This window comes from Ambystoma mexicanum, chromosome 9 (genome assembly GCF_040938575.1).
Source record: "Ambystoma mexicanum isolate Mex_15411 chromosome 9, UKY_AmexF1_1, whole genome shotgun sequence".
Classification (NCBI taxonomy): Eukaryota; Metazoa; Chordata; class Amphibia; order Caudata; family Ambystomatidae; genus Ambystoma; species Ambystoma mexicanum.
In genome coordinates this window covers 537,258,346-537,286,343 of record NC_090931.1, presented here as the reverse complement: position 1 = coordinate 537,286,343, position 27,998 = coordinate 537,258,346, and the positions used below count along the sequence as shown (strand labels likewise).

General features: G+C 48.6%; 1 protein-coding gene across 2 annotated transcripts in view; it reads left to right on the top strand.

Annotated features, from left to right (window-relative positions):
• The window catches only part of INTS2 (integrator complex subunit 2), a 1,100,863-nt gene that overhangs the window by 878,429 nt on the left and 194,436 nt on the right, over positions 1–27,998 (top strand). For both annotated transcript variants that reach the window (XM_069615090.1, XM_069615089.1), the window contains exon 22: positions 17,505–17,612. In XM_069615090.1, coding sequence (XP_069471191.1) covers positions 17,505–17,612 — 108 coding nt within the window. The remainder of the gene's footprint in view (positions 1–17,504; positions 17,613–27,998) is intronic.

Sequence of the window (27,998 nt, the reverse complement as noted above, 5' to 3'; positions counted from 1 at the left end):
ATGAATGATTGTCAGGTTGCAAACGAATTTCAGCAAAGGAAAGCAAGGACAAATATTTTTACACGTGGCTGAAATTAAGCAAAATTTCAAATCACGGCAAATTTAGTCACGTGCGTAGAGCGCAATTACGGAGGGAGTATGAGGAGTAGCAAGTCGGCTTAGAGCTTGTTGGAAAGCTTTGAATCTCAGCTTCAAAAGTTAATTCCCGCTTCTATCACAAATGGTTCCGGAGATACGGCCAATTTAGTAAAGGTAGTCTTTCGGATTTGAAATTTGAAAGCTCAGAATGACAGATGACAGTTTTCAGGTTTAAAGATGACAGAATGACACGATTCTAGGAGGCCGTTCTAAATAGGTTAAAATAGTTTGGATTCGATTATTTTAAACTAAGAGATTGGTTTTGGCACAGTGCTAGCTGGGTACTCACACTAGATTTTGGACAGGAATGCGACTTCGTCACGGATCAGGTCAACTGGTTGGACTGGACTCCTGCCGGTTCTCTCGCCACGGACGATCTCTGCCTGGTTCTGCTCACAGCTATCTGGGTCAGCTCTGCTAGCGCCACTGCACAGCGGTCTGGGTCTCTGGTTCTGACAAAGGTTCTTGGCACTGCACGGCGGTCTGGTCTCTGGTTCTGACAAAAGTTCTTGGCACTGCACGGCGGTCTGGTCTCTGGTTCTGGGTACAGCTCTGCTTTCTGGTTGTTTCTGGCACAGGGATTTAGCCAGAATCAGACAGCTCAGGCTGGCTGTCTGAATAGTTTGGTTTGGTTGCTAGGTTTTGAAGGCCTGCTGATAGGAGGTCAGCTGTTGGGTTCTAGAGTTCTTGGAGTTGTCTGTCACAATGCTCTGCAGAAAGTGAAAAAGAAAAGTCCTATCTGGCTTCCAGTGGCTCTTCTTATGTGTTTAGAAAGTGGGTGGGTCGGCTCATCTTGTATGCCCAACCCTCTCAACTTATCATTGGCCAGTTCCTCCTCTCTCCCTTGATTGGGGGAACTGGGTTGTGAGTCAGAGTGATGAGGTAGGTTTATGGTCAGAGGATCCTCCCCTTGTCAAATTGCACACAAATCTATTTCTGATCCAAATACATATTTATCTATGTACCATTTTTCTAATATTATATGTCCAGTTAACATATTCCCTGTCTTTGTAAGATGTTGTGTCCACTTATGACAGAATTCTGCCCTTTTCATCCAGATAACGACCTCTAAACCTTTCCATATTTTAACAAATGTGCACCAGGGATATGGGTTTCAGATGATAAAGTGTCAGATTTTTAACATGCATACATTTGGAGTAACAACCTTTTTTCCGCTACTATCCCCAAGAACATACCACAGGGTCCTAACACCTTGTAAAATGTGCACAGAAAAATCACAAGAATGATGATGTTATTTATATAATTTTTACAAGTCCGCACTATGAATTATCCATCTTTTTAAAATCATACTCTGGCCCCAAAGGGGTGTGGTTTTCCAAAGCACATGGTGGAATTTCTGGTTTATCCACTTCCCCCAAGCTCAGCTTGCTCACAGATGCAGTGTCTCTCCCACTTCTCCTTCTAAGAGGAAGCCATTTACGACCCCCCTAATATAACATTTGCCTGAGCCAGGGACAGTGCTTTGTTTAGTTTCCTGTAGTCCCCAGGTGCTCCTCCCCTGATTCAATCAGAGAGGTGTCATCGCCTTTTGGCAGGGGAAGCAGAATGCAGCCAGGCCTGGTGAGAGTGGCTGAGCAAGTTTCACTCCTGTCGGGGGTAGTTGCCGGGCAGAATTCACTCTCTTCAAGCCAGGCTTCAGCTAAATGTCACACTAGTTCCCAGTTTTCTACATTCAAATCAAACTGACAATTTTTACACACGCAGCTGGAACGCTGATTCTAAGTTCAAAACTATGACATTTCAACAGTTGCAAACTATGTGACACTCAACCGTAGGTCACTCATTTATTTTAAACATTTAGATTTTAGTGTCTTTCAGTCCAATTTCACTTCAGCTGCTGAAACTGCCAGTTTTGTTATAAACATTGTTTTGGGCTATTTCTCAGTCCAGATTTAGTATGCACACAAGAATACATTCTGCCAAATGCCTGCTGGTGTTCATTGAGATTTTTGAATATCTTGCGATGTTTTAAATAGGCATTTTTAGCTTGCATTTCAGAGAAACAAAGGTGATTTCAAAGCGCTTTTTTTTTTATAGCTACCGGCACTGCTGTTTTTCCTTTGGCACACAGTTCACTCATGGCACTCCTGGCCCCTCACGCTCGCACTGGTGGGTGGCAGGTCAGGGGACCATTTTGCTGTGCGCAAAACTGCACGGTTCTCCAGGATTCTGTCGCAAATGTGGGCTTTTCTGCCCTCTTGGATTTCCTAAGCCCACAGCACCAAGTGTTGCAGCATAATAACTTGAACGTGGGCCAAGACACCCAACATCCTATATCCTCTAAAGTGTCAAGTATCTCTTCTTGGCTGCTCCCCCCCCCCCTTTGTCCTCGTATAGTACCCTGTAATAATCCGCAAATTCCCTATTGACTCCCTCTTGGGTGTCCGCTGCCTCTCCATCTTCTCTGGTTATTGTCCTAATCGGGGGCCTAGGGGTTTCAATCTTGTATAGCCACGCTAAGAGGCGGCCCGTTTTATCCCCACCTGCATGCTGTCTCTCGACATACTTTTTATAATTAAGGTTGCAGAGCCTTTCCCAGTGTTCCGCACACTGCTGCTGTAGTTTAAGCACAAGCTCTGTGTCCACACTTCTTTTTAATTCTCTTTCCAGTTCATCTTCTGCTCTTTGTTGGTCAACCAGGACCCCGCCTTGTAGGCCTTTTGATTTGGTAATGGCAACACCCCGCATCACCACCTTAAAGGCTTCCCATAATGTCCCCGCCGAGTCAACACTGCCAGTGTTCACCTCAAAATAGTTGATAATCTCATCTCTGATATCTTCTCTGAAAACTGGGTCTTTGAGCGCCTCTGCACGGAGGCGCCAAGTCGGAATCCGCGCCCTAGGGCGGCAATATTGCCACCCCAGGACCAGGGGCGAGTGATCCGACGGGACCCTCGCCTTATATTCTATTTGAGTAGTCTCTATCACTACATCTGGCGTGGCAAAAACATAGTCAAGTCTTGTGTGCAGCTGCTGCGGGGCTGAGTAGTGCGAATATTGCTTCTCATTAGGATGCATTGTTCTCCACACGTCTACCAATCCGAAATCGTCTAGCAGCGTCTGCAATGCTCTAGTTGCTGGGGTGGGCCTATCAATCTTGTCATCAGATCTGTCTACCTTGGGGTTCAGTACACAATTGAAATCCCCTCCCCAGATCACCGCACTACCCACACACATACCTAGGTTGGTGCACAGAGTCCTGAAGTATGCCGCCGTGTTTTGATTGGGGGCATACGTGTTTACAATGCACACCTTTATTCTCTATTCTCTACCAACCCTCTCGCTATAACCATCCTCCCCTCAGTCTCCACCACTTCCTGTATTAGCTAGAACGGGACATGCGGCCCGACCCAGACCAATACTCCCCTAGCTTAGGCAGAATACGAAGAACCCACTACAATACCTTTCCATTTTTTCCCAACCAGCTCCATTTCTTCCCGCGTCAGATGAGTCTCCTGCAACAATGCAATATCTATCTTTTGTCTTTTCAAATACAGCATGACCTTGTTCCTCTTTAAATAACTGTTAAGTCCCCTGACATTCCACGTTACGATATTAAGCTCTTCCATAGCTCGTTAATATCCACTTCCCTTCCCTCCAACCAGTCCCACCCGCCCACGCAATACAGATACAACCCTCTAGCTCCTCCATGTAGGCTCATATACAAACTCAAACTCCCCATAACTACGTACACACCAGACTCCCCTCCTCCCTCCCCTCACCCATCCCTCCCCAAACAACACCCTCCCCAACTGCTGCCCAGCTCCATCCCTGGATCTCAGGCACCCCCACATCTAACCCTGCCAGCACAAGCTTATGCCCAGGGCTCAGTAGGGTGAAGTCGCCCTAATGGCCACTTAACTATGAATACTAAATGGGGTGTAAAGACTAGCTCTGCAAGGCTCCTCATTAAAGCAATAGTCGCAGTGCTCACAAGACATTATCTAACAATCTGGTCTTATCTGCCTAAAGGCCGCACCAATCACTATAATCAAGTCCCATAGTCCTACACCACACCATCCTATGGCGTCCCCATCATGCACTACTTATCTCCTCCGTCTCCTTTTCCCGTCTGAATGTCGGACTCCTGGGGGCAACCCTGCGCGTCAAGCCATCCCATGGCATCCTCTGGAGTCTTGAAAAACAAAGTCCTGTGTTTGTGAAAAACTTTCAATTTCGCCGGGTAAAGCAGCATATACTTATGGCCCGCTTCTCTTAATCTCCTCTTAACAGCCCCAAAGTTCATGCGACTCCGCTGCACGTTCAGGGTATAGTCTGGGTAGGCTGTTATATTTGCCCGCCCTCGTTTAATTGTTCCACCTTTGCGGAAGTGTTCCAATGTCATTTCTCGATCCCGGTAGTTAAGGATCTTGGCGATTACTGGCCTAGGTGGATTTCCTGGCGGCGGCTTCCTCGTCAGAGCTCTATGCGCCCGTTCCACCGCGAATCCCTGAGACAAAGCCCCTCTAGGTATCTCCTGTAACAACATGGATTTGATAAACTCCGTGGGGTCATGGCCCTCTGGCAAGCCCACAATGCGAATGTTATTCCGTCGGGCGCGTCCGTAAATTCACCTCTTCCTGCACCTCACCGACCTTAAGATCCAATGCTGTTTTCAGCTCAGTAACAGCTAGTTCAAGCTTGGCCTCCCAAGCCGCCTTCAGATCTGCAATTGCCGCCAGAACCTCCTGGTTTGTGCCCGTGACAGGCATGCCGCCAGCGGGGGGCTTGTCCTTGCTCCTGGAGCTTCCCGGGCCAGGGGACGTCCTGGCGAATTCGTCAAGCGTGGGCTTCTTCCCCTTCGGTCTCAGAGGTTTGTTGGACATGACTCCACAGCCGTTGGTCGTGGCTCGGCCCCACCACTCATGCTGTGCAGTTCCTCTGTGGTCTCTCACGCTCCAGGGGGCCACTCCAGAGGCCCATCCAGCCTAGCCCTCGTTTGCTACAATGGGCTGTGCTCTCCCACGTAGCCGTGTAAACACCACTCCGACCACTCCTCGGGGTGGGGAAGGCACGCTCAGTCCCAGTATCACCAGCACCATCCAGGCATGGGGGCGTCAGCACCTCAAAGGCTCATCCAGCCTTCCCCCCGACCCATCCCGAGCAGCCCGAGACAACCTGCAAGTCCACTTTCTCCCCTCTTATCCGCTGTTCAGGCCACACCAGGTTGCCCACAATGGTCAAAGCTTATGTGTCATCAAGGGTGCCCGAGACCGCGCCAGAGGGTGCGCCGCGATGCAGAACACTATGAAAGTCCCACGCAAAGCATCCCGTTCACAGTGTCTCGTTACTGTTTTTGTGTTGTGGCGCAGCCCTGGCACTTTATTTCACGCCTGAGGGCCAATGCCCCTGTCGTAGGCTACGGGGCCGCTGCACGCGGGGCGCCCTGCGTGTGCTATGCCTCCTGCACGTTCGAGCACCAGCGCTCCCAGTCGTGCCTCTGCTCGATGTTACCAGGCGCACTCCCCCAGGGCGCAATACTCCGGCCCCCTTCTCCAAGGTCGTTCCCCGCGCTGCCGTTGCACCCTTCAGAAGTCCCTCTGTCAATCTGCACTTATCCCACTATCCGCAAGCAGTGCCGCGGCTCCTCCTCACTGCTTTCGTTCGAGTCACCGGCTGCCACCTGTGTCCTCTCAGTCACTGACCTTGCGCTGAGTTTCGTTTCCTTGGGCTACATGCCCGTTGGAAACCTTGTAGTCTTCCCGGTGTCTAGTTACTGTTGCCGCTGCAATCGTGCTCTCAGGGAGCTCCTGTCCCCGTCTAGTTCGTGAGAGCGGATGCCGCTGTTGTGGTCCGCAGCCGTCCCAGCGGTTTGCGAGCCCCTGCTATGTTATGCCAGGGATCCTCGCTCACATGCGCCAGGCTCCTCGCATATCTCCATTCACGGCACTTCAGGGGTTTGGGCCATCCACGCCTGTATCCCGTCACAGGGAGCCTCCGTTCCGTGCGCACTACAAATACGCACACAGACCACTACTGTCCCCTAGCCATCGCGCGGCCGGCTCCTTCCTTTGTTCTGGCCATAGGACGTCCATTTTGCATCATCCTTCTTCCCCAGCGCTCCTGATCTTATAGTATTCAAAACTCCACTACCACTTCTCCTCTGCACTCCAAAAATTCAGCGGGCACGGCCGTCCCGTTCACACACACCAGCATGTTTATTTTCAGCGGTCATAGGCACCTCATTATGCACTATTCGCCAGGATCACTTCAGGATCTCGGGAGCTCCTCCAGACCGCGTCCTCTTACATGGCCCTCGTAGCCACGCTTCCTTCCTTCCTCGTATACTTGTAGCAAGGGTGGGACTAGGAGGTCTGCGAAGAATTTGTAGAATTCGCCTGTTAGGCCGTCCGGGCCGGGAGCTTTTTTGTTTGGTATTTCTTTAATTGCTTCTAGGATTTCTTCTTTAGTGATTGGTGCGTTCAGGGGCTCTCGGAGTTCGGCGCTTGTCCAGTAGAGTTATATTGTGTTTAGATACTGTTCAATTTTGTTGGGATCCATGCTGTAGTGGGAGTCGTATAGGTTTTGGTAGAACTTGCAAAATGTTTCCCCTATATCTTCTTCTGAGTATACAAGGTAGCCTGACTGGTCGGCGACTGATTCAACTGTCGTGGGTTTCCTTTCTGCTGAGACTAGTCTTGCTAAGAGTGCTCCGGGCCTCTGTCCTTCGCCGTATTGACGAATCTTGTGGTGTCTCACTAGAAACTTAACCGCTCTCTCTATTGCCGCTCTGAAGGATTCCAGTTCTAGTTTGAGTGTTGCCAGCGTGTCTGAGTCGGTTGTGGACAGTAGAGACTGTTCGAGCGTTTTTAGATGGCTCTCACTTGCAGACAGTTCACTTCGTATTAACTTTAGTGTTTCCCAGAGTGTACTGGCTGATGACACCGTGCCTTGGTTTGTTTCGAGGAAGGTCGTTAGTTCAGTTCGTAGTTCATCAGCAAAGACTTGATCTAGGAGAGATCCATGTTTGAACCTCCATTGGGGTCTAGTGGTGCTGCTTCGGGACTGCTGAGTGGTCCGAAAGTGATTTGGGTAGGATTTGACAATCGCCCCAGTGGAGTCTGCTGAGTGCTGACACGAAGATGTAGTCGAGTCTCGAACGGGTTTTGTGGACCCAGGAGTAGAAAGTGTATTCTTGGGAATCCCAGTGTTTGCTTCTCCAGATGTCTCTGAGGTTGTAGGCTTTACATATTTCTATGATTTGTAGACTCACCTTGGAGGGTGAAGACGTTGTTTTGTGTGACTTGTCTTTGCTTGGGTTGAGCGGTGTATTGTGGTCACCACCCCAGATTATTGTAGCTTCTCTGTTGGATTTAAGGTGTGCCTGCACCCAATCGAAGTTGTTAGGGCTGTCCGTAATTGGGGCCATAGGAGTTGATCAGAATGAGTTCTACTCCATCTATAGTTCTGTGGACCAGTAGTGTTCTGCCCTCAGTCTTTTTGGGTCTGTATCAACTTGAAGTTGGTTGTTTGGTTGATCAACACATCGACCCCTCTGGCGTAAGAAGAAAAAGAGGCAAAGTATCTGTGGCACCCCCACTCTTTTGCCCAGTGGTTTTCTGAGGAAGGGCGTAGATGTGTCTCCTGGATGAAGGCCATATCGATTTTGTGTCGTCGCAGGTATTGTTGTTTTCCTCATTTTGGCTGGTTGGTTGCCTTCTTTAATGTTCCATGTGGCTAGTTTGAATTTGTCTGGGTTTCTTTCGTTGTTTTAGCGGCGTGGTTTTGGGTTGACTTGCTTCGTAGTTTTGGGCGGCCGTCTTTGGCCATATATTGTCTTGGATTAGCCCTCTGGTGATTGATGTTGGGTTAAGTTGTCGTGTGGTAGACGTTGGTCTGTTGATTTTAATAGGGGTCGGGTGTGGGACATCTTGGCTTTGGTCGGTGCATGTTCTGAGTAACTTATTTTAACTGGGCACTCTTTCCCCAATTTGAGGCCCCGTCTCTCCCCCCCCCTCCCTGTCAGGCAACCCCCAATACGCCCGAAGTGAACCCCCCCCCCTTTAATACAACTATAGCAAACAGTGCTGTGCTCAGGGCGCTGATGCCGTCCAAGAATTACTGGCCCCGATGTGTATGCTACGGATCGTGCGTTTGTGCTTATCTCTCACAAGTCTATCAGAATGCATGGTGTTTCCATTGGTCTGTTTTCAAGGAGGTTCCCCTCATTTCTCTCTCTCCTTTGCGGTTTTGGAAGGTCTCTTGGTTGGTGGCAGTCGATGTTATCAAGGAAGGAGTTGGCTTCTTCGGGAGACAGAAATAACTGTTTTCTCTGCGTGGAGGACGCGCAGTTTAGCCGGGAATAGCATTGAGTATTGCATTCGCTCCTCACAAAGGCGATGTTTACCCCTCCGAAGGCTCTCCGCGATGCTTGCACCACTGGCGAGAAGGCTGGGAAGATCTGTATTTTGTCACCATCGTATTGGATGTCCACTTTCTCTCTGGCCAGTTTGAGTATCAGGTCGCGGCCTCTGAAATTTAGTAATTTTGCAATGATGGGACAGGGTGCTGCCCCTGGGATCGGGCGGTTGGCCGGTATTCTAGTGGGGAGAATGCAGATGGTCCGAAAATGTCTTTGCAAAGCTGTTCCACGAAGTCCTCCATCTTTGACGGGCGTTGTTGTTCTCTTACTCCCACCAGTCTGATGTTATTTTGGCAGCTGCATCCTTCTAAATCTTCGTTTTTGGCAGCTATTTCTTTCATCTGGCGCTCCAATGTCGACACCTTGGTCGACAATGTTGTGGTATTGTCTTCTAGGTCAGAGACTCTGCTCGACAGTTTTCACCATGCTTATCAAGGCGGTGTTGGATTTGATCCACTTTGGATGAGAGAGTGTCGATCTTGGAGTCCAGATTGCCTATTCCTGCCTTGAGTTCAAGGAGGATTTCTTTTATATGGAAGGTTGAAGGATGTACCGGTTCATTGTCATAGTCCATGTCTGAAGCCGGGGCGGGTTCTTGATTTGGTTGCTTGGGGTTCTTCACTATAGCCACAGTCTCAAAGGTCAGTTTCTGTTGAGACTTGTCTGTCTTTCCCATACTGCTGTTGTCACCTTCGCTGTGATTGTGTGGGGTCGATAGGGAGGTGAGGGAATCTTCTGGGCGGTGAGCAGGATGCTGTCCGAGTATGGTTTGACTGCGGGGTAGGGGGTGCCGCCGACCGTGTTCACCGAATCCCTCTGGAAGGTAGCCCAGTTCTCGTGCGTCAGGACAGATCAGTCTTGTGGCCGGTGGTGTTTTGATGGGCGTTATATCCTTATTTTTTGGTAGGGAGCCGTGTGAGAGGGCGGCGGCCTGCTTTCTCTCCAGGCTAAGTTTTAAGCTTTTGTAGGGTCTGTTGGTGGTTACTTTTCCATGGGGTTTGGTGTGTTGGAGGCTTGCAGTTGTCTGTTGTTGTCAGGGGGCTATGGACGTTGCTTGTTTATTTTTTGGAGTGAATGCCCTCCTGCGCTGGCAGCATTTAGTATGGAGGCGTGCAGTGTTTCCAGGGGGTGTTGGTGCGGTCCGTGCGTATTTGCAGAGTTAATGGGGGTTTACCGCCCGTTAGTTTCTGGGGGGGAGGCGTTTTGTGCCCTCGGTCGTCGCTGGTTCGAGGTCTGCTGCTGGCTTGTTGTGAGGGCGGGGTGTGGACCTTCCCCACCCTCCGGGTTGGTTGTTGGTTCTGGCCCGTGGGGCAAGTGTGTTCCTTGGTCCTGGGGCTACCTTCACTTTAGGGGTATTGAGGCCCTTGGCTGTGCTTTAATGGCTACCCCTTCTGGGATGGGGGGGGCTGGACGCGGAGCGCTGGCCTCTGCTTGGGCCCACATCTGGGTTCAGTGAAAGTCCTGGGTTAGGATGAAGCAGGCTGGGGGGACGACACCACTCCTACCTTATTTGTTGCTTTCTGCGGCCATGCAGCGCTCGCAAGCCCGCAGCGTGTCGTGGCGTGCTGCTCCTCTCTTCTTCTGTGGCTCTGGGCACTTGGAGTGGCTGGACAGGCTCCTGACTGCCTCCGTCACTTCTGTCTCGGCAGGTCCGGGTGCCGCCTCCTGTGTAGCGGGTCAGGCGGGATGGTAATCGCATCAGGTGTCCCGTGGATCAGGATGGATGCTGTCCGCGGCCGCAGTGGGGCCGGCCCGCTGGCAAGGGCCCGCCCGGCGTCCAGCTACGTTGTCAGAGCCGCTCAGTGCTGTCGTCGGGCTGCGGCTCCACCTCTCACCTCTCCACCTCTCAATGCGTCCGCCAAGGCGACAGCGGGCGGTGCCCAGCTCAGGGGTCGGGGCTGCCCGGTACTGTAATTGGTTTGCAGCCCCTCGTCTACCTCTCCCTGCATCCGTTGAGGTAACGGCGGGTGACTGTACCCACGAGTTGCAGCTGGCTGCTTTTAGGGCTTCTCAGTTGTCTTGGGGGTCTTCTATCGCATGTAGCGTCGGTGGAAGGGGTGTATGCTTGTGGGAAGCACTTCCTTTTCAGGATTTATTTGTGGCTCAGTGGGAAGCTCTCTAGTGAGCTGCTATCTTGGATGGCTCTCTAGCGCCCTCTGTCACAAGGAATAATGACACAAGGTTAAGATTGTCATCACTTTCCATAACCACAGAATTTCCTTGGTTTAAATAAAGACAATAAGATGATACCTAGCCCATGGAGACACCTCTGCAATATCTTACCTGTTTGTCTCTACTTCTGTTGTAATGTGCTGGTTCTGTGGAATCTTGAGTTGGTGGAATGTTGGTGTGTAGTATTGTCCTTTGAGTGTTTAGATTCTAAGGGGACAGTTGGAGAGAGTTAGCTGAGCTGTGAGGATGGGCCAGTGTTCCTTCCCTGTGTACTCAATAACTTACCTGTACACTTGGGCACAATAAACTTACATGAAACTTACTTGGTTCCTGTATGATATGATATATTTTATTTATATCGCGCTCATACACAAGTGTTTCAGAGCGCGACCAAGCAAAGGGAGGGGGAACAAAAACAACGATCTTACTAGGCCCAGTGACATTAAGAACGCGCAAGTGCAAGGAAAAGGGGGAAAGTGCATGGAGGGGGGAGAAGTGGAAAGTGCGGAACAGAGAGAGAACAGAAATAAATAATAAGTGCACTAAATAAATAAATACAGGCAGTGAAAAGTGTTAGTGCAGCCAGCCAGTGGCAAGTGCATGATTAGTCAGATGGTATGCGCGCATTTCGCCGCCTGATTTTTCAATGCCAAAAACTCATCTTTTTTAAAACAAAAAAAATTGGGGGGGGGGGTTTATAGGGGTTGGGTTATGATTATTAAAGCAAGGGGGGTTTGGCAGGGGGAACCCCCCCCAAAAAATAAAAAAAATAAAAAAGATGAGTTTTTGGCGATGAAAAGATAGGCGATGAAAAGTCCCACAATGAAAAATCAGTCGGCGAAATAACGTAGAACCAGTCAGATAGGGTATATCTGATAAGTGCAGAAGAAAGATAGGGGACTGTATGGGTACAGATACAGATCCCAGTGCAAGGGGTGGCTCCGAGGCAGTGCAGGATGGAGGCAGGGTGAGCAGGTTCCTGGGCCCAAAGGACAGAGCGTGGCCAGGTGCACGATGCCAAGAGAAGAAACAGATCAACAGGGGATAAGGGGGGCAAAGGCAGAGGCAAAGAGGCTGGTCTTCAGATGCTTCTGGAATCGGCGGTATATGATATGATATGGCATTTATAACGCGCCTATGCACAGGTGTTTCAAGGTGGTTTTCCTCAAGTTTCAAGGCGGCGGGGAGGATGTTCCAAAGGGAGGCACCCACAGAAGGCAGAGATCTATCCCCCGCTCGTTTCTTTACAAAACGTCTAACCCTGAGAAAGTTAGAAGTAGAGGAACGAAGGGCTCAAAAGGGGAGGTATTTACGGAGGGATAGTTGAAGGTATTTTGGACCAAGGCCCCAGAAAGCCTTGTTGACAATGCAGAGGGTTTTAAATTTAAAATGTAGGGCTGGGGCTGGCTTTAATGGAAGCTGGTCAAGTCGGCGACTCCTTAGTACAACCTTGTCTACTGATTGGCTACCGATTTCCTATTGTGGCTCTAATTAAAACTGATGATTTGTTGCATCTCGATAGAGGAAGCAGATATAGCCAGAAGCCGCTAATAGTAACAGAAAAAGAATGGCTCTTCAAGACTCTGAAGTGTAAAGAGCCGACGCGGATGAGATTGTGAACTAAAAGCACGGAAGCAAGGGGATCTAACCATTGACACAAAAATATCTATAAATCCTTTGAAACTTCAGAACCATGATTACGACTATGCCCTGATTTGAAAAATTAGGGCATAGTCGTAACACGTGTAATCAGCTCAAGGGCACCATACAGTGAATCAAATATCAGCTCAAGGGCACCATACAGTGAATAAAACTGATTTATGAAAATCAACTAAGAATTTGTGGAAACATCATTTTGGCGCAGTCTCGAAGAGCCATTCTTTTTCGGTTTTAAATGTAATCCTTGCAGCCACTGGGAGCCAATGAAGGGATTTCAGGAGTGGAGAGATACAATCCCAGGACTTGAGGGCAAGGACAAGTCTTGCAGTCCTGTTCTGGATTAGTTGTAAAGGGCGAAGAGTGGAGGCAGGTAGATTTAGAAAGAGGCTGTTACAATAATCCAGTCTGGAGAGAACCAGAGCTTGGGAAACAGTGAGCTTTTGAGGGAAGGAGAGGAAAGGTAGAGTACCTCTCAGGAGTTGCAATAAAAAGTTTGACTTTTTGGAGACATCAGAGATGTGTGAGGAGGAGAGTGTAGCGTCAAAGATAACCTCAAGGTTCTTGGCCACGCAGGTTGGCGTAGGAAAAGGCCCCAGGGAGGCAGGCCAGAGAGTGAGAGGAAAGGATGGAGATGGTGTACCAATAAGGAGGATCTCAGTCTTGTTGGCATTGAGACATAAATTGTTGGCGGCACACCAATTTTGAATGGCGATTAGACAATCAGAGAAGGGAAGGAGAGGAGGAGGCTGAAGGAAGCCTGAAAATGAGTTGGGTCTCATCAGCATAGCATTGGAAAGTTGAGCAGAGAAAGGAGATGCAGTAGACGAGAGTTGCCAGGTATTGGTTGAAAAGCCAGGGCGAGATGTTAGACCGCTGGGGGAACACAGCATGTGGAGAGGAAAATTGAAGATAGAAAGGGCCCGAGTTGTACCTGGGAGGGTCGATCAGAGAGAAAAGAGGTCAGCCAGACCAGGGCCTGATCTTTGATACCCAGGTTGCCACAGAGATGATTGAGCAGGGTGGTATATTTGACTGTGTCGAACGCAGAGGAGAGATCAAGTAAGATGAGGACAGAGGGAATGTTAGAATCGAGGTTAGAGAGCAGGTCTTCAAGGATGCGCAGCAGAGCAGTTTCCGTGCTTCTGGCAGCTCCGATTGATGGTCATGGAGGGAGCCAATAGTCGGAATCAAGGCTAAGCTGAGAGATGGAGCTTATCCTAAAAGGCAGTAAATGGAAATTGGGCGGTAGTTTGCCGGACATGATGGGTCAGCCGTGGATTTCCTGAGGAGAGGATGCACAAGGGAGTGCTTAAGAAGGGAGCAGAAAGAGCCAGAGGCAAAGGAGAGGTTGCAGAAATCGGCAAGAGCAAGGGTGTCAAAGTGGTCCTTGATGGTTTTAGAGGAACAGGGACCTGTTTTCATAGATCGGACTTGTTTAGCTACCTCATTGGGGAGAAAAGAGAGGGAGTAGCTGAAGGAGGGTCAGTGAGACGAGGAGGAGAGGGAGGAGGAGGAGGGGGTGGAAAGGATGTCCTTGGTTTTGGTGATAAAGTGAGAGGCAAGGGCATTGCAAAGAGGGAGGCGAGAGGAGGTGTGGAGACTGCAGCAGGGTTGGCCAGCTCCTTGCAGATTTTGAAGAGTTTGGCTGACTTGGTAGATGCCGCAGAGACGCAGGCCTGTATGTGGACTCTCTTCTTAGTGCGCACATCGAGTCGGTATTGCCTTTGGAGTAAGCGGCAGGCCAGTTTGTCAGAAGATCAGCAAGAACCCCTCCATTTCCTCTCTGCCGCCCTACACTTCTGTTTAAGTGTAGCTAGGTCAGAGTCGTACCAAGAGTTTCACTTGGATTTGGACTTCAAACGGATCATCGTGACATGGGAAAGAGTATCCAGAGTAGCAGAAATAGAGGAGTAGAGAAGAGAGAGGGCTGTGTCAGGGTGTAAGTCAGCCTGGGGTGAAGGAGGGGGTAGAAGGTTGCAGAGAAGGCCTCAACTGACGCCCTTTTCATGGGACGAATATCCGCGAAGGAGGGAGGCAATCTAGGAGAGGACTTGGCTTGGGGGGAGGAGATGGAGAGATGGGAGGAGAGGAGGCAGTGATCACTCCAGGAGAGAGGTGTGATAAGGAGGGTAGAGAGGGGGAGGCCGGATGAGATCAAAGTAGAGGAGCGATGGGCTCGAGAGGGGAGGTATTTACGGAGGGATAGTTGAAGGTATTTTGGACCCAGGTCCCAGAAAACCTTGTGGACAATGCAGAGGGTTTAAATGTAATCCTTGCATCCACTGGGAGCCAATGAAGGGATTTCAGAGCTGGAGAGGTACGTTCCCAAGGCTTGAGGCCAAGGACAAGTCTCGCAGTCCTGTTCTAGATTAGTTGTAAAGGGCAGAGTGTGGAGGCAAGTAGATTTAGAAAGAGGCTGTTACAGTAGTCCGTCCAGCCTAGAGAGAACCAGAGCTTGGGAGACAGTGAGCTTCTGGTGGAAGGAGAGGAAAGAAAGAGTGCCTCTAAGGAGGTGCAGTAAGAGGTTTTACTTTTTAGAGACTTCAGAGATGTGTGCAGAGAAGGAAAGTGTGGAGTCAAAGATGACCCCAAGATTCTTAGCCTCTCAGGTAGGGGTAGGAGGAGGGCCGGCCAGAGAGTGAGGGGAAAGGATGGTGAAAGTGTACCAATAAGGAGGATCTCAGTCTTGTTGGTGTTTCGACAAAGATTGTTGGCGACGCACCAATTTTGAATAGCGATTAGGCAGTCGGAGATGAGGGAATGAGAGGTGTCTGAGGGAAGCCTGAAAATGAGTTGGGTATCATCAGCATAGCACTGGATGTCAGAGCAGAAAATGGAAATGCAGTAGGCAAGAGTTAACAGGTATTGGTTAAAAAGCCAGGGCGAGAGGTTAGACCCCTGGGGAACACCACAGGTAGAGAAGGAGATAGAGGATAAGAAGGACCCAAGTTGTACCTGGGACTGTCGATCAGAAAGGAAAGAGGGCAGCCAGGCCAGAGCCTGATCGGTGATACCCAGGTTGTCACAGAGACCATTGAGCAGGATGGTATGGTTGACCTTGTCGAAAACAGGAGAGATCAAGTAGGGTAAGGACAGAGGGAATGTTAAGAGTCAAGGTTGGAGAGCAGGTCTTCACAGATGTTCATGAGAGCAGTTTCCGGGCTTCTGGCAGCTCTGAAACCAGGTTGGTGGTCATGGAGAGAGCCATCATAGTCAGAATGAAGGTAAAGCTGAGAGATGGCAAGCTTTTCCAGGAGCTTCTCCAAAAAGGGAGTAATGGACATTGGGCGATAGTTAGCAGGACAAGAGGGATCAGCTGTGGGTTTCTTGAGGAGAGGGTGCACAAGGGAGTGCTTCAGAGGGGAGGGGAAAGATCCAGAGGCAAAGGAACGGTACAGAAATCGGCAAGGGCCGGAGCAAGGGTCACAATGTGGTCCTTAATGGTTTTAGAGGAACAGGCCTGGACCTGTTTTGATGATGCTTTTATAGATCGGACTTGTCTAGCAACCTCATCCGGGGAGAAAAGAGGAAAGGAGGAGAAGGAGGGAGAGGGGGCCCACACCTTGGTTACTTCAGTTTCCTTCACAAGGAGCCTTACACTTCAGAGGTTTGCCCACACGCATTCCAGTCACAAAGATTTAAGTGGGCACTGAAAACGGCATGCAAGTAGGCAAGAGACAAAAAACAGTGCTGGGTTAAAATCACATGGAAACGGCAGTGTCAGTCATAGCATGTGCAAACCTACTGCAGGCCGATATGTTTTAAAAATAGTCATTTGTGTGCCCATCTCCACCAAGCCTGTTGCCCACCTATGTTTAAGCTTAGGACAGGAATTGCAGCAAGTCACTTGTTGAGCATTTATATTTAGAAAAAATGTCAGGCTGTTGGTCACATTTTCAGTATTGTCCTTCTTTAAGGCCATAAGGAGGGGGACCATTAGTCATGTGTTGGCTCTTTGGCTTGTGAAGACTGGTGTGAAAAGGATACTGCCATATTGAGAGTTTGCTTCTCTACATCTGGGTAGAGGGAGAGGTAAACAAACTGTTTGGCATGCAACAGGAGAACTAACTAGCCTCTGGGGCACTAATGGGGCAGGGCTTTTAAAGAGCTGGTAGGGGTTGGGCAGGAATAGGTCAAGCAACACAACATTATATCAGAGAAGCAGATGGGGCTGGGGATGTAATCAAGTGTCAGTAAAGAGCCATGGAAAATGTTATAGGAAAAAACGGATCTATCTGTTTTGACCCCTGGTTCTCTAGGGTGCAAAGAATGGGAATGTGTTATTCGGGATAGTGACTCATGAAGCTGCAATGTCTGTGTAAACCATTTTTAGGTGTATTGAAAGTCTGCATGCATTTGTATTCATATGTTTTTGGCTTGTTTTCTGTCCTGAAGTTGCCTTTCAGCACTGTAATTTTAAAAAAAATCATCCAGGGTGTGATTTGGTTCCAAAAAGTGCAAACTGATGGCCGTGTCATTACTTTGTCGCTTAAAGGTTTGTCTGTGTGTATTCATCTGCTTATGTAGTTGCTTGCCAGTTTCCTCAACATAGTAACCCCTCAAGGGACATTTCATACACATAATGAGATACACAACATTGCTGGATGTGATTTTGAAATCCTGACCCTCTTTTCAGCATTATATAGTTAGACATTCCATTGATATTTTTTTCAAATACAATATTTGACATGAATACACAAAGGCAAAAATCAACAAACTGAGGAGTGCATTGACTTGAAAGAGCATTGCGGGTCTAGTTACCATGCCATATATGCATCATGTTACTGATCTGTCTCTGCAAACTCCTGACTTCCATTTTAGTACACAAATTGCAATACTCTGGGTCAATTAGTAGATGGCCACCTATGAATAGCCTTTGACTTAAAAACATAAACAAGCTGCAAAACTGCTTTTACTGGTAAGTAACATTTTCTAATATCCACACTTGTGTTACTCAGGGTCCATGCTACCACAGTTCCCATTTTTAGGGTTGTTTTCATTTCTGTAATTTGTTAATTTCCCTACTCGAAAAGTTTACACATTGTTCTCAAACCGTGTAAATTGACCTCAATTAATGATTTTGTTTTGTGATAGTTTATCATATAATAATAATACTTACAATGTTAATGGAGATATGTTGTTCACTAAACAGGGATATCCTTGTGAGTTGCTGCCATTAACTGTTGCGGGAATTCCATCTATGCACATCTGCCTGGATTTCATACCTGAGCTGATTGCGCAGCCCGAACTGGAGAAACAAGTATGATGTTTTTAAAATATACCTTTTTATTATTTCATTTCTGGAATTAAACGTTGTATATAAATTGGTTTACTTTATGCAATTGCCATTCAAATCAGTTGTACAGCACAGTGTGTGGGTAAATGTGCAAGTTATGTATGTGTTATTTATATAGCTTGTATTCCTGGTTAAGTTTGACTCCCCATTGGGACATCAATTTTTTTAGATGCCTAGAACACTTTTGTGCAGTGGACAAATCTTCACAGATTTCACCCAAAAATATACAACCAGCTCATAATTTATGGCTAAGTTTTGTGAGGTTCCCTCAAGGGCAGTAGGCAAAGTTATTGGATGGTCCTAAAATATACATTTTCCTATTCATTTCCTACAGGCAAAGGTTTGCTCTCTCTCTCCTGCATCCCGAACAGCTGGATTCATTTGAGCCAACTTTTTACAAGAATGATTTCTCTGGTCCCGAAAAGTGTGCTATCTCAAGTTTGGTGCAAATCCGTCCATCTGTTCATTTCAAATCTTGTCAAAAGGGGACAATGTCCTGTTAACCATGCAGTATCTCAGTTTGCTCAAAAGATTCTGCGGACCCAGGTACCCCTTTTTTTTGTTCCCCTTTAGCGGTACGTGGGCTTGCGTCCTTGAATGCAATGTGGAGCAACCAGATTGGCTAATCCTGCAACAGCCTGTCTGATTGTTTTCAAGGGGCCTGAAATGTTTGCAAGGTTGCCATTGTAGCCTGGAGACTTTAAGCGTGGTCTGACTGGACACTGTGCCACAAAGGTTAAAAAAGGTGCACATTGCGGCCCTCTGCCTAGTCCTGCCTCCCACCACCCGGTAGTGTAAGAGCGAATTCTAGAGGGGTGCAATATTCCCCAAAAACACAAGATCTGGTTGCCACTGTTGGATCCTTTGGGTGCCTCAGGGCTAAGTGGCCAGAGGGAGTTTCTCTGCCAAGCAGAAAGCACACCTACTCGTTTTTTTTTTACAGAGAAATAGGTTTGAACAGGGTTGCTTAATGATCATGGGATCTTAATAATAATCTCTGCGCATGTGCCAGACAACAGACCACACATCAGAATATTTGAAGTTTAAATATAGCCAATATAGAATTAGCCAATTAGACCTAGAATTCATTCTTTTTTAATACATTTGTGTGGAGTGCTGCTGGTCCTTTTTAGAGACCTCTTGACTTTTAGCCTTTTCTCTTGTTTTTGGATTTCTGACCTATTTTATGGCCAAAGGCAAATCTACTGATGCTTTCTAAACCCCACCCTACATTTGTTTTAAGGAGCACGCTTGTTGCAGCTGTAATTTCGTTTCAGCTCCACCAATCATGCAACACGATTTACTGCATTGGTAGCCCAATGTACCTTTTTAGTAGCCATTAAGGGACAAGTGTACTTTAAGTCCTGCTCTTGGCCATTTGGTTTTAGGGCCCTTTCTTTGTCTAGGGAAACCCTAAGGCATTCCTAAAATGGCAGTTGTGAGCGCATCCATAAGCACTGTTTTGAATGACCTAGATCAGTTAATGGCAGTTTTACAGGCCAACCAGATTGACTGTCTGCCCAAGCCTTTGCTTTTATCCCTTAGTGTGATTGGTGGACTCTTTGAGGCCAGCCCAAGTGGGTTTCGTTATTACTAGAGGAGACCCTTAGATTGCCCTCAAATTGGATCAGATATTCTTGGAGAGAATGCAGCTTACGTACGTGCCCAAGCATTCTTGCTGTTTCAGCCGTTGCAAGAACCTGATCTGGCCATACTGACTGGATCCTGTGTCCTGTGCTGATCTCTGATTTTGATTTTAGGCTACTGGATGTCCTTCCTGGGGCTCTCCCATCCTCTTACTGGGCCCCCTTGTGGCTGGGAAAAACCTTCTGTGGTGGAACCATCTTCAGGCCGTTTTACCACCTACTTCCTGTTTCATCGCCTTGGTTGCACCATCTTGGTGCTGGATGCTGCTGTCATGAGTAAGGGTATCGAAACCACAAAAGCACACCTCATTCTCTACTCTGGACCATCTTGGGTCAACCCCATCATTATCTTCTATCGGTGGGCTTTCTTCCTTAATATGTCGAGCTGCCGGAACCTGCTTTGCTGCGTTTTCCCACCTTTTTGGAGTCATCCTTGCTGTTGCTTCTATCTTGAGTGACCCACCGCTAGTAATGGAGATTGTTTTTCTCTGTTGCCTGGGTTGTCATTGGCCCGGAGTTCACAACTCTGGCAATTCAGATTCTGCAAACTGGATCTGAAAAGAAGATTTGTACTCACAGGTTTTTTTTGGCACTTCCTGAACTGAATTTTCGGAACCCATCACTATCTGTACCTACCTCTGGGTGCCGGGTATGTGGGTCATTCTCAATACCTACCCACAGGGATCCCTGTGGTCCATTGTTGAAGCTTTTTTCAGGCAGTCTTCAACCATATTTTCCCATTGGCTTCCATTGGGGATGGATTCTGTGGTGCTGCATCTCTTCTCAGGGCTGCTGTTTTTCAAATCTGCCTTTGACTCTTTACTTTGAAGAGTCCCGTGATCCCTGCAGGCCCAAGAAAGACGATTTCATCAGAGGGGTGTCCGAAGCGCAAGAGTCGACTGTATGGTGGGGGGTCTGAAACAGGGGGATTGATGTTTGTCTATGCAATCTAAAAAAACTGGAATTGAATAATCTGGAAATCGGGTTTGATTATCCGAGGATAGAGGAGGGGAAAGTACCCTGAATAAGGAAATGATCAAATCGGTTGAACACTGCAGTTTAAAAGCAGCGCATCCATGCTCGCTATTGACTCAAAAGAGAAGATCAGACCACTGTGTCGGTTAGAGTAGTGTAGAACATCTTAGGGATTAGGGTGAATGAGTGTGAAGAAAATATTTTGGGCGAGAGCACTATGATTGCCTTGTCTTAACCCATACCTTGTCACTGGAAATCCTAAATGTGTAATTCAATGGATTGCTTTTCTCCTGTAGATTCCTCATTCTGATAGATGTTCATCTCCAGCTTCTCTGCTCAGAAAACTTTTTGCCAGGGGGCGTAGTGGATCTTAACTCTCGGCCGCCGATCTGTCTGGTCTGGCTCCCGATCATCAGCTCCGGACGTGACATCATGCATCGTATAAATAGTAGGTCACTACGCCCCACACCTCAGTTCCTTTTTTCTGTGCTTGCACGCTGCATAGGGACCACTACTCAAGTGACTCAATGTTCTTATTGTACTTTTGTACGTTTTTTCTTCAAAACATCGACGCAATGTCGTCTCACAGGGTTTCGGGCTTTAAGCGATGCTGCGATTGCGAGACCAAAATGTCTATGACCGACCCCCATGATGTCTGTCTGTGGTGTCTGGGCGGTAGTCACAACACGGAGGCCTGTGCGTCGTGCGCAAAGATGCAACCGAAGTCCCTGCGTGAGAGGGCCGGGAAACTGTCCTTGGGCCGACATGTCGCCAAGTCTCCAGTGCTCGGCCGGTCCTCGGAGGCCGAGACTGAGTAGCCCATCCCTGTCAAGGGGAAAGACTGACATCGGCTTTGGCGGATAAAGCAACGCTCAGGGCTCCCGACCGCAAGCCAGCCACTCCGTCGACGTCGTCAACGTCGAAAGCGTCTTTGATTGTTACTCCCGTCAGGCATACATCGCCGGAGGGCCATAGGGCTGTGGCCACCCATGTCCCTCGGTTGGCCGAGCATCCCTCAGCACCGAAAGAGCGTTCGGCAACGATGGCTTCACCCTCGAAGTCCATCCTCAAGCCTTTGGTGTCGACAGTCGGCTATGGTTCCTCTCTGCTACTGTCGAGATCGGGTTTCTTTGATTCCATTTTCGGAGTCGAGGAACAAAATGACCATGAGGACACGGACGATCCCGTTTACACGGGTGCTGGCGGCGGCGACTATTTCGACGACCACGCCTATTTATTGGCTTTTGCTCAGGGTTTACACAATGCCAGTGGTCTGGATACTTCTCCAGACTTGGAGTTACAGCAAAAACAGCCCTCTACCCGCACTAGTGTGAAGTTCAGGTAGCCGGTTCACAGGGTAGTTGAAACTGTGTGGTTGAAGGCCCCCTGTCCATATTCAGGGGTATGATCTTACCGACATTTTGGACGAGAGTCCTACAGTCGAAAACAATATGCCTTTCAGCCTGCCATTGCAGACCCCTTAGCCTCCCTATTGCAGCACCCTTGTTCCATTCCCCTGGTGAATGCCAATTTCACAGGGGAGTATAGGCCGACAAGAGGAGATCCTTCTTTCCTCGCCAACCATCCCTCCCAAGAGGGGTTTGTGATTCAGGCTGTCGCTGTTTCCAGTGGACACGCGGCATCTTCCTCGAATCTGCCTACGGACAGAGAAGTAAAAAAAATATGGCGCCCTGGCCAGGAAGGTATTTACTTCTGGTAGCTTGGCGCTCAAGGCCACTAACATGGTTTTGCCAATTATTCATTTGGCTTATGGAAAGCAGTAGAACAGTCTGCTGGGTACGTCCCTGAGGACGGCTATGGCTATTTACAGCTGGTGAATGATGGAAGGAAGTAGCCATACAGTTGTTGCAGGCAGGCCTGGATGTAGGCGACTGTGTTGGCAGGGCAATAGGTTCAGCAGTTGTGATGAGACGCCAAGCTAATCTTAAAATGTCTGGTTTCTCCCTGAATGTCCAAAACAGATTGCTGGACATGCCTTTTGAAGGTGATATGCTTTTCGGCCAAAAGGCAGAAGAATCCTTGGAGAAATTCAAGGAGTCGAACTTGGTTGCTAAATCTTTGGGCCTAGCGTCGCCACCGGCCAAGCCTGCCTTCAGCTTCGCCTCCAGGAGCAGGAGCTACAGACGTTATGTGCCTTTTGGCAAAAAAGACGCAACTCCCGCAAGCCATGCAAGGGCAAAGGTGCTTCTCGCATCCCCGAAGGCAGCAGACGGGCCTCTAGAGGCCAACAAGCAGCAGCCGCGGCAGGGTCTCCCGCGCCCTCTATGCCGCTTTGATTTTCTACTCACACAATGCACCGGTTGGTGGATGGTTGGCAGGGCATTGGCCCCAGTGGCAGGAAATAACTTTCGATGCCTGGGCCCTGAAGTTGATTCAGAGTGGTTATTGTCTGCCTTTCCTAAAGTGGCATCCGGAAAGACCTCCACCTCCCCGATTCAACTGGGACAGGAGCTCAAGAAAGAACTGAGAGCCCTGTTGTCGAAGGGTGCTGTGGAAGAGGTGCCTCCCGATCAGAGTGGGTCGGGTTGGTATTCCTGTTAATTCTGGTGCCCAAGAAGGGAGGGTGTCTCCATCCCATCCTGGACCTCAGGGCCTTAAGTTCCTGGGGAAAGACAAATTCAGGATGGTGACGTTGAGAGAGATTCTCCACGCTCTCGAACTCCACAACTGGCTGATATCCATAGACCTACAGGACGCTTATTTCCATGTGCCGATACACCCAAAGCACAGGAAAGTCCTACAATTCCTCATTGGCGACAAGCACTATCAGTTCAAAGTGCTTCCCTTTGGGTTGACCTCCGCGCCGAGGGTCTTCGCCAAGCTCATGGCAGTGGTCACGGCACACCTCAGGAGATCCAGGGTCCATGTATTTCCATACCCGGACGACTGGCTGATCCGAGGGAAGTCGGCGGGGCAGGTCTTGTCTCATCTCAAAGACACTTGCTTACTACTGCACAAGTTGGGCTTCTCCCTCAACTTAAAGAACTCCCATCTGATGCCAGTCCAGCGACTCCAGGTCATCGGAGCGGTCCTAGACACCTGCGTAGGCACAGCCTTTCCTCCTGAGGAGAGAGTCAGAAACATCACCCGGATGGTACAGTTGTTTCAGAACCACGCCACTCTTCCAGCGGCTTCCTTCCTCCGCCTATTGGGTCTCATGGCCTCCTGAATTTTTGTAGTGCCAGAAGCCGGGTTGCGAATGCGATCCCTCCAATGGCTTCTGCGGGACGAGTGGTCTGCACGCGCAGCAATCTGTTGGCGGTAGAACCCTCCTAGCCACCTTGGCCCCAGGCCCGAGTGGTCACGGATGCATCTTTAAAGGGTTGGGGCACCCATTGCAAGGAATTGCAGGTGAGTAGACTTTGGTCTCCATAAGAAGCCAAGTGGCATATCAACAGGCTAGAGTTGCAGGCCATCGGGCTAGCCCTGAGGGCCTTTGCATCATTTCTTAGAGGGAAGCATGTCCTCGTCCTAACAGACAACACAGTGGTCATGCATTACCTCAACAAGCAGGGTGGTGTGCACTCTCGCCCACTTTGCACAGAGGCGATTCAGCTGTGGTTCTGGTTGAGAGAGAACCAGATCTTGGTCTCGGAAGTTCATCTGGCGGGGACAGAGAACACCTTGGTGGATGCTCTGAGTCTCACACGAGTGGGAAGTGTGCCAGGAAGTCCTAGAGGAGGTCATCGCTCTCTGGGGTACCCCTGCAGTGTATCTGTTCTCCACAGAGTCCAACAGGAAGTGCGAACAGTTTAGCTCGAGGGAATTCCCAGTGAACGGTGCACTGGGGGACACGTTTCTGGTGGATTGGACCTTCCCTCCCCACTGCACCTTCGCTCTGATTCCCGTCATTCCTTGGGTTCTCAGGAGGTTGAAGAGATTTCAAGCATCCATGATCCTGAACGCCCTGGATTGGGCGAGGAGAACATGGTACTCCGATCTCCTGGATCTGAACATCTGTCCACCTCACTGGTTGCCTCGGTATCCGGATCTTCTCACCCAGTCCAAAGGCCGGGTGCTCCAACTGACTCCAGACTCCCTCAACCTGCATGCATGGCTCTTTAGAGGATGAGGTATGATGACTGGGACCTCTCGGAGGAGGTGGTTGAGGTCCTGCGGGCTGCAAGCAGACCTACTAGATCTCTGGATGCGTGCCGATGGAGAAGATTTGAGGCTGGTGCAGGGAACTCGAGACTGACACTATCGTTTGCCCCACCACCACAGTGATTGAGTTCCTTCCGTCACTGGCCTCTTCAAGCTATCAGGTTGCCACAGTAAAAGAGTATTTGGTGGCCCTCTCTGTGTTTAAGAGATCCCCAGACAAAGGTTCCTTTTTCATTATTCCAGTCATGGCCCAGTTCCTGAAGGGCCTTCTCAAAAAGTTTCCGCCAACCCCCTTTGTTGTCCCAGATTGTAATCTTAATCTGGTCTTGACCTTTTTTTATGGCGGCTCCCTTTGAGCCTATGCATTCATGTTCTTTGTAACTATTGTCCCTTAAAACAGCCTTTTTGGTCGCAATCACATCAGCCAAGAGTGTTAGCGAACTACAAGGTTTGTGCTGCAAACCTCCATTCCTGAAGTACTTTCGCGAGAAAGTCTCTCTTAAAGTCAGGCCAGGATTTCTTCCTAAAGTAGTTTCAGAATTTCATCTGTCCCAGTCCATTGACTTGTGTTTTACCCTGCTCCGGATCCCTCGAAGGAGGAGGAGCGTTTCCATCGCTTTGATCCCAAGTTTCTATGTCGCTCGTACGGCTGAGTTTAGGAAATCAGACCAGTTGTTTGTGGCCCATTCCTTGTCTAGAAAAGGCCTTGTCATCACTAAGCAAAATCTATCTCGGTGGATTATCAGGTGAATAGCCGAGTGTTTCCAATCGGCAGGCAAGGAGCTTCCAGCAGGTATAAGGGCCCACTCGACCTTAGCCTCTATGGCCCTCAGAGAGGGGTGGGGGGTTCCCAGTTAGAGATAGTTGCCGGGCAGCCACTTGGTCATCTTTACATACCTTTACCAATCAATATGCCTTGGACATGCAGGGGGAGCTGATGTTAGGCTTGGTAGGGCGGTACTGCAGAACCTGCTGGTTTAAATCTTTCTGGCCACCACCGTTATGTTAACTGCTTGGGTAGTCTGTCATGATGAGGAATATGTGGGAGAAAAGCAATCCATTGAAGGAGAAACTACCTTACTGTAATGTTCTTTCTATGGATTCTTCTCCCGCAGATTCCTCATCGACCCCTCCCATCCATCCCTGCTCAGAAAGTTGGGTGGGTGGCCGCTTCTGTCCAAGCGAGAAGGCATCTGGTTATGGCTCTACGATGCGCGTTTTCTGTAAAAAAAAAAAAGGAAAATTAAATTTAAAAAAAGTTTTCTTCGCACATTGTTGTGGGGTCCCTGTTGGGGTTTACCCTCATTAGTGTTCTAATGGCGGGTTAGCCTTCTCCTGTGATTTTTCTTCTGCAGCGTTCAATCGCAAAGGGAAAAGTTACAGTAACTGAGGTGTGGGGCATCGTGACATGCTATTTATACGATGCCTACCGTCACGACCGCAGCCGACAATCGGCAGCTGGACAAGACATATCGATAATCGGCAGCCGAGAGTCGACATCCACTATGCCCCCTGACGCTTTTCCGGGCAGTGATTCTGAAGATTAACATCTATCACAATGAGGAATCTGCGGGAGAAGAACCCATGGAAAGAACATTATGGTAAGGTAATTTATCCCTCTGGTTGGGATCCCACTTTTATTTCACACTCTTCTCTATCTAGTATGTGAGCTGTAATAGGCTGTGTTTCTCCCGATTATGAGTCTTGTTTTTGACTCTTCCCCATTTGTGTCTCTGAAAAGCTGAATACAGCTCTGCATTGTGGGTAGCGCAATGGGGACATAAGCTGTGAACCAGCAGTTATCTGAAACTGACCAACACATATCAGTGTTTCTGAAATGTCTGAACCGGGGGAGGAGCAGAGGCTGGGTGTGATGCATGAGCCTCTGAAAATATGCGGCAGAGCGGTTGACCAGTACCCACGCTGCCAGCCACAAGACTCGATAGCATAATGATGCAGATGGAGTTAGGAACAGACCTGGATCTGTAATAAGTTATACCTTGACTTACACCTGAGCGAATGGAACCACGGCAGTCTAGACAAGTACTGCTTCCTCCTAAAGGGAGTCAGCACACTTCACGTTTACCCTCTATTCGCCAAAAGCATGCAAGTATGTGGAACAATGGCATGAATATACACAAACTGAGACCCCTAGACACTTTACCCAGGAAGGCACATTTGATTTAGACAGGTTAACAAATTTGCAGAAGGTACTAGAGAGAGAATAAAGGTGCACGTGTACACCAACAGCAAATGGACAGTTATCTCGACTGGTATTCCGAAGCCATGAAAAGGCAGGCTGAGTCCAAGAAACAGGCATTAAAAGGCCCTCAAGAGAAGCTTCAGGAGAAAGTACAAGTTTTGAAAGCCGATCAATCGAACCTGCAGGTACCGGCCCATAAGGCTGGGTACAAACGATTATATCCCGTACTTAAGGGGCAGACCCCGTTAAAAGAAAGTCCTGAAGATATTTTGGACATGTACAATCCGGCTATTCTTTTTTTAAAAACCTTTATGTACTCAGTACACCTACACACTACTTGCAATGCATGTTTGTTCGGTTGCCGTTTGCCATAGCATTTCGTTTCCAAGCCCTGACTTCATGAGCCTCCTTAGTATCGTCCATCTTTGCTGCACTGTTTCTTTTATATTGTTAATATTAAAAACAATTAATTCAGCAAGCATTTCACCAATTATTAAACAAGGAAAAGAAAATTAACCGCACTTTCCCTCCCCCGATCCCTCTTAACAGAACAAGCAAATAGATAAATATGACTCAGAACCCCTCTTCTGTCTAGCAAAAACATGTTCCTTTGTCAGCGTTCTATTTAGCATTTCCATCACTGGTTCATATTACACTCATGTTGTTAAGCAGTGGCGGCTTATGAAAGAAGTGATCTTTATCCCTGACCTATTCATGAAAGGGAAGCCAAGTCTTCAGGAATTTCTGGTATGTCCCAGCTTTTAGAGCACACACCGTCTCCATTGCTAGTACGCCCCAGATTTTTACCTAACAGCATGCTACTATAGGACCTTCTATTACTTTCCAGTTCTGGGCCAGGGTCATACGGGCCACCGTCAATAGTTGTGTGAGTGCTGCAGTCGCCCCAGTTGCTGCGTAGGTCTCTTCCACCTCTCCCCCAAAAGTATCACTACTGGAAATTCAGGTAATTGTGCCCCTGTAATCATTTTGATGTGAGCTAGAATTTCCTTCCAAAATATTTTGGCTTAAGGGCATGTCCACCACATGTGACCCAAGGTTCCAGTCTCCCCACATTGCCTCCAACATAAAGGAGAATGATCCTTATTCATCGCATGTAGCCTCTGGGGGGTCAGGTACCATCTGTGACAAATTTTGTATGCTAACTCTTTTATTGTCGTGCATTTAGTCTTATGGCCACTCCACTAGATCTGTCCCCATTCCTCTTCTGTGATAGTGACCCCCGAGGTCTTTACCCCATCTGGTCATGTTTGGCAGGTCGTCTGTGTATTACTTTCTGTCTAGCAACGTGTATATTCTCGAGAGCCCTTTTGCTGTTGAGCCCTCACGCATGCTTAGCTCCAGTCCCAGTGGTGCTCTTGTACCCGCCCTCTTTACCTCCCT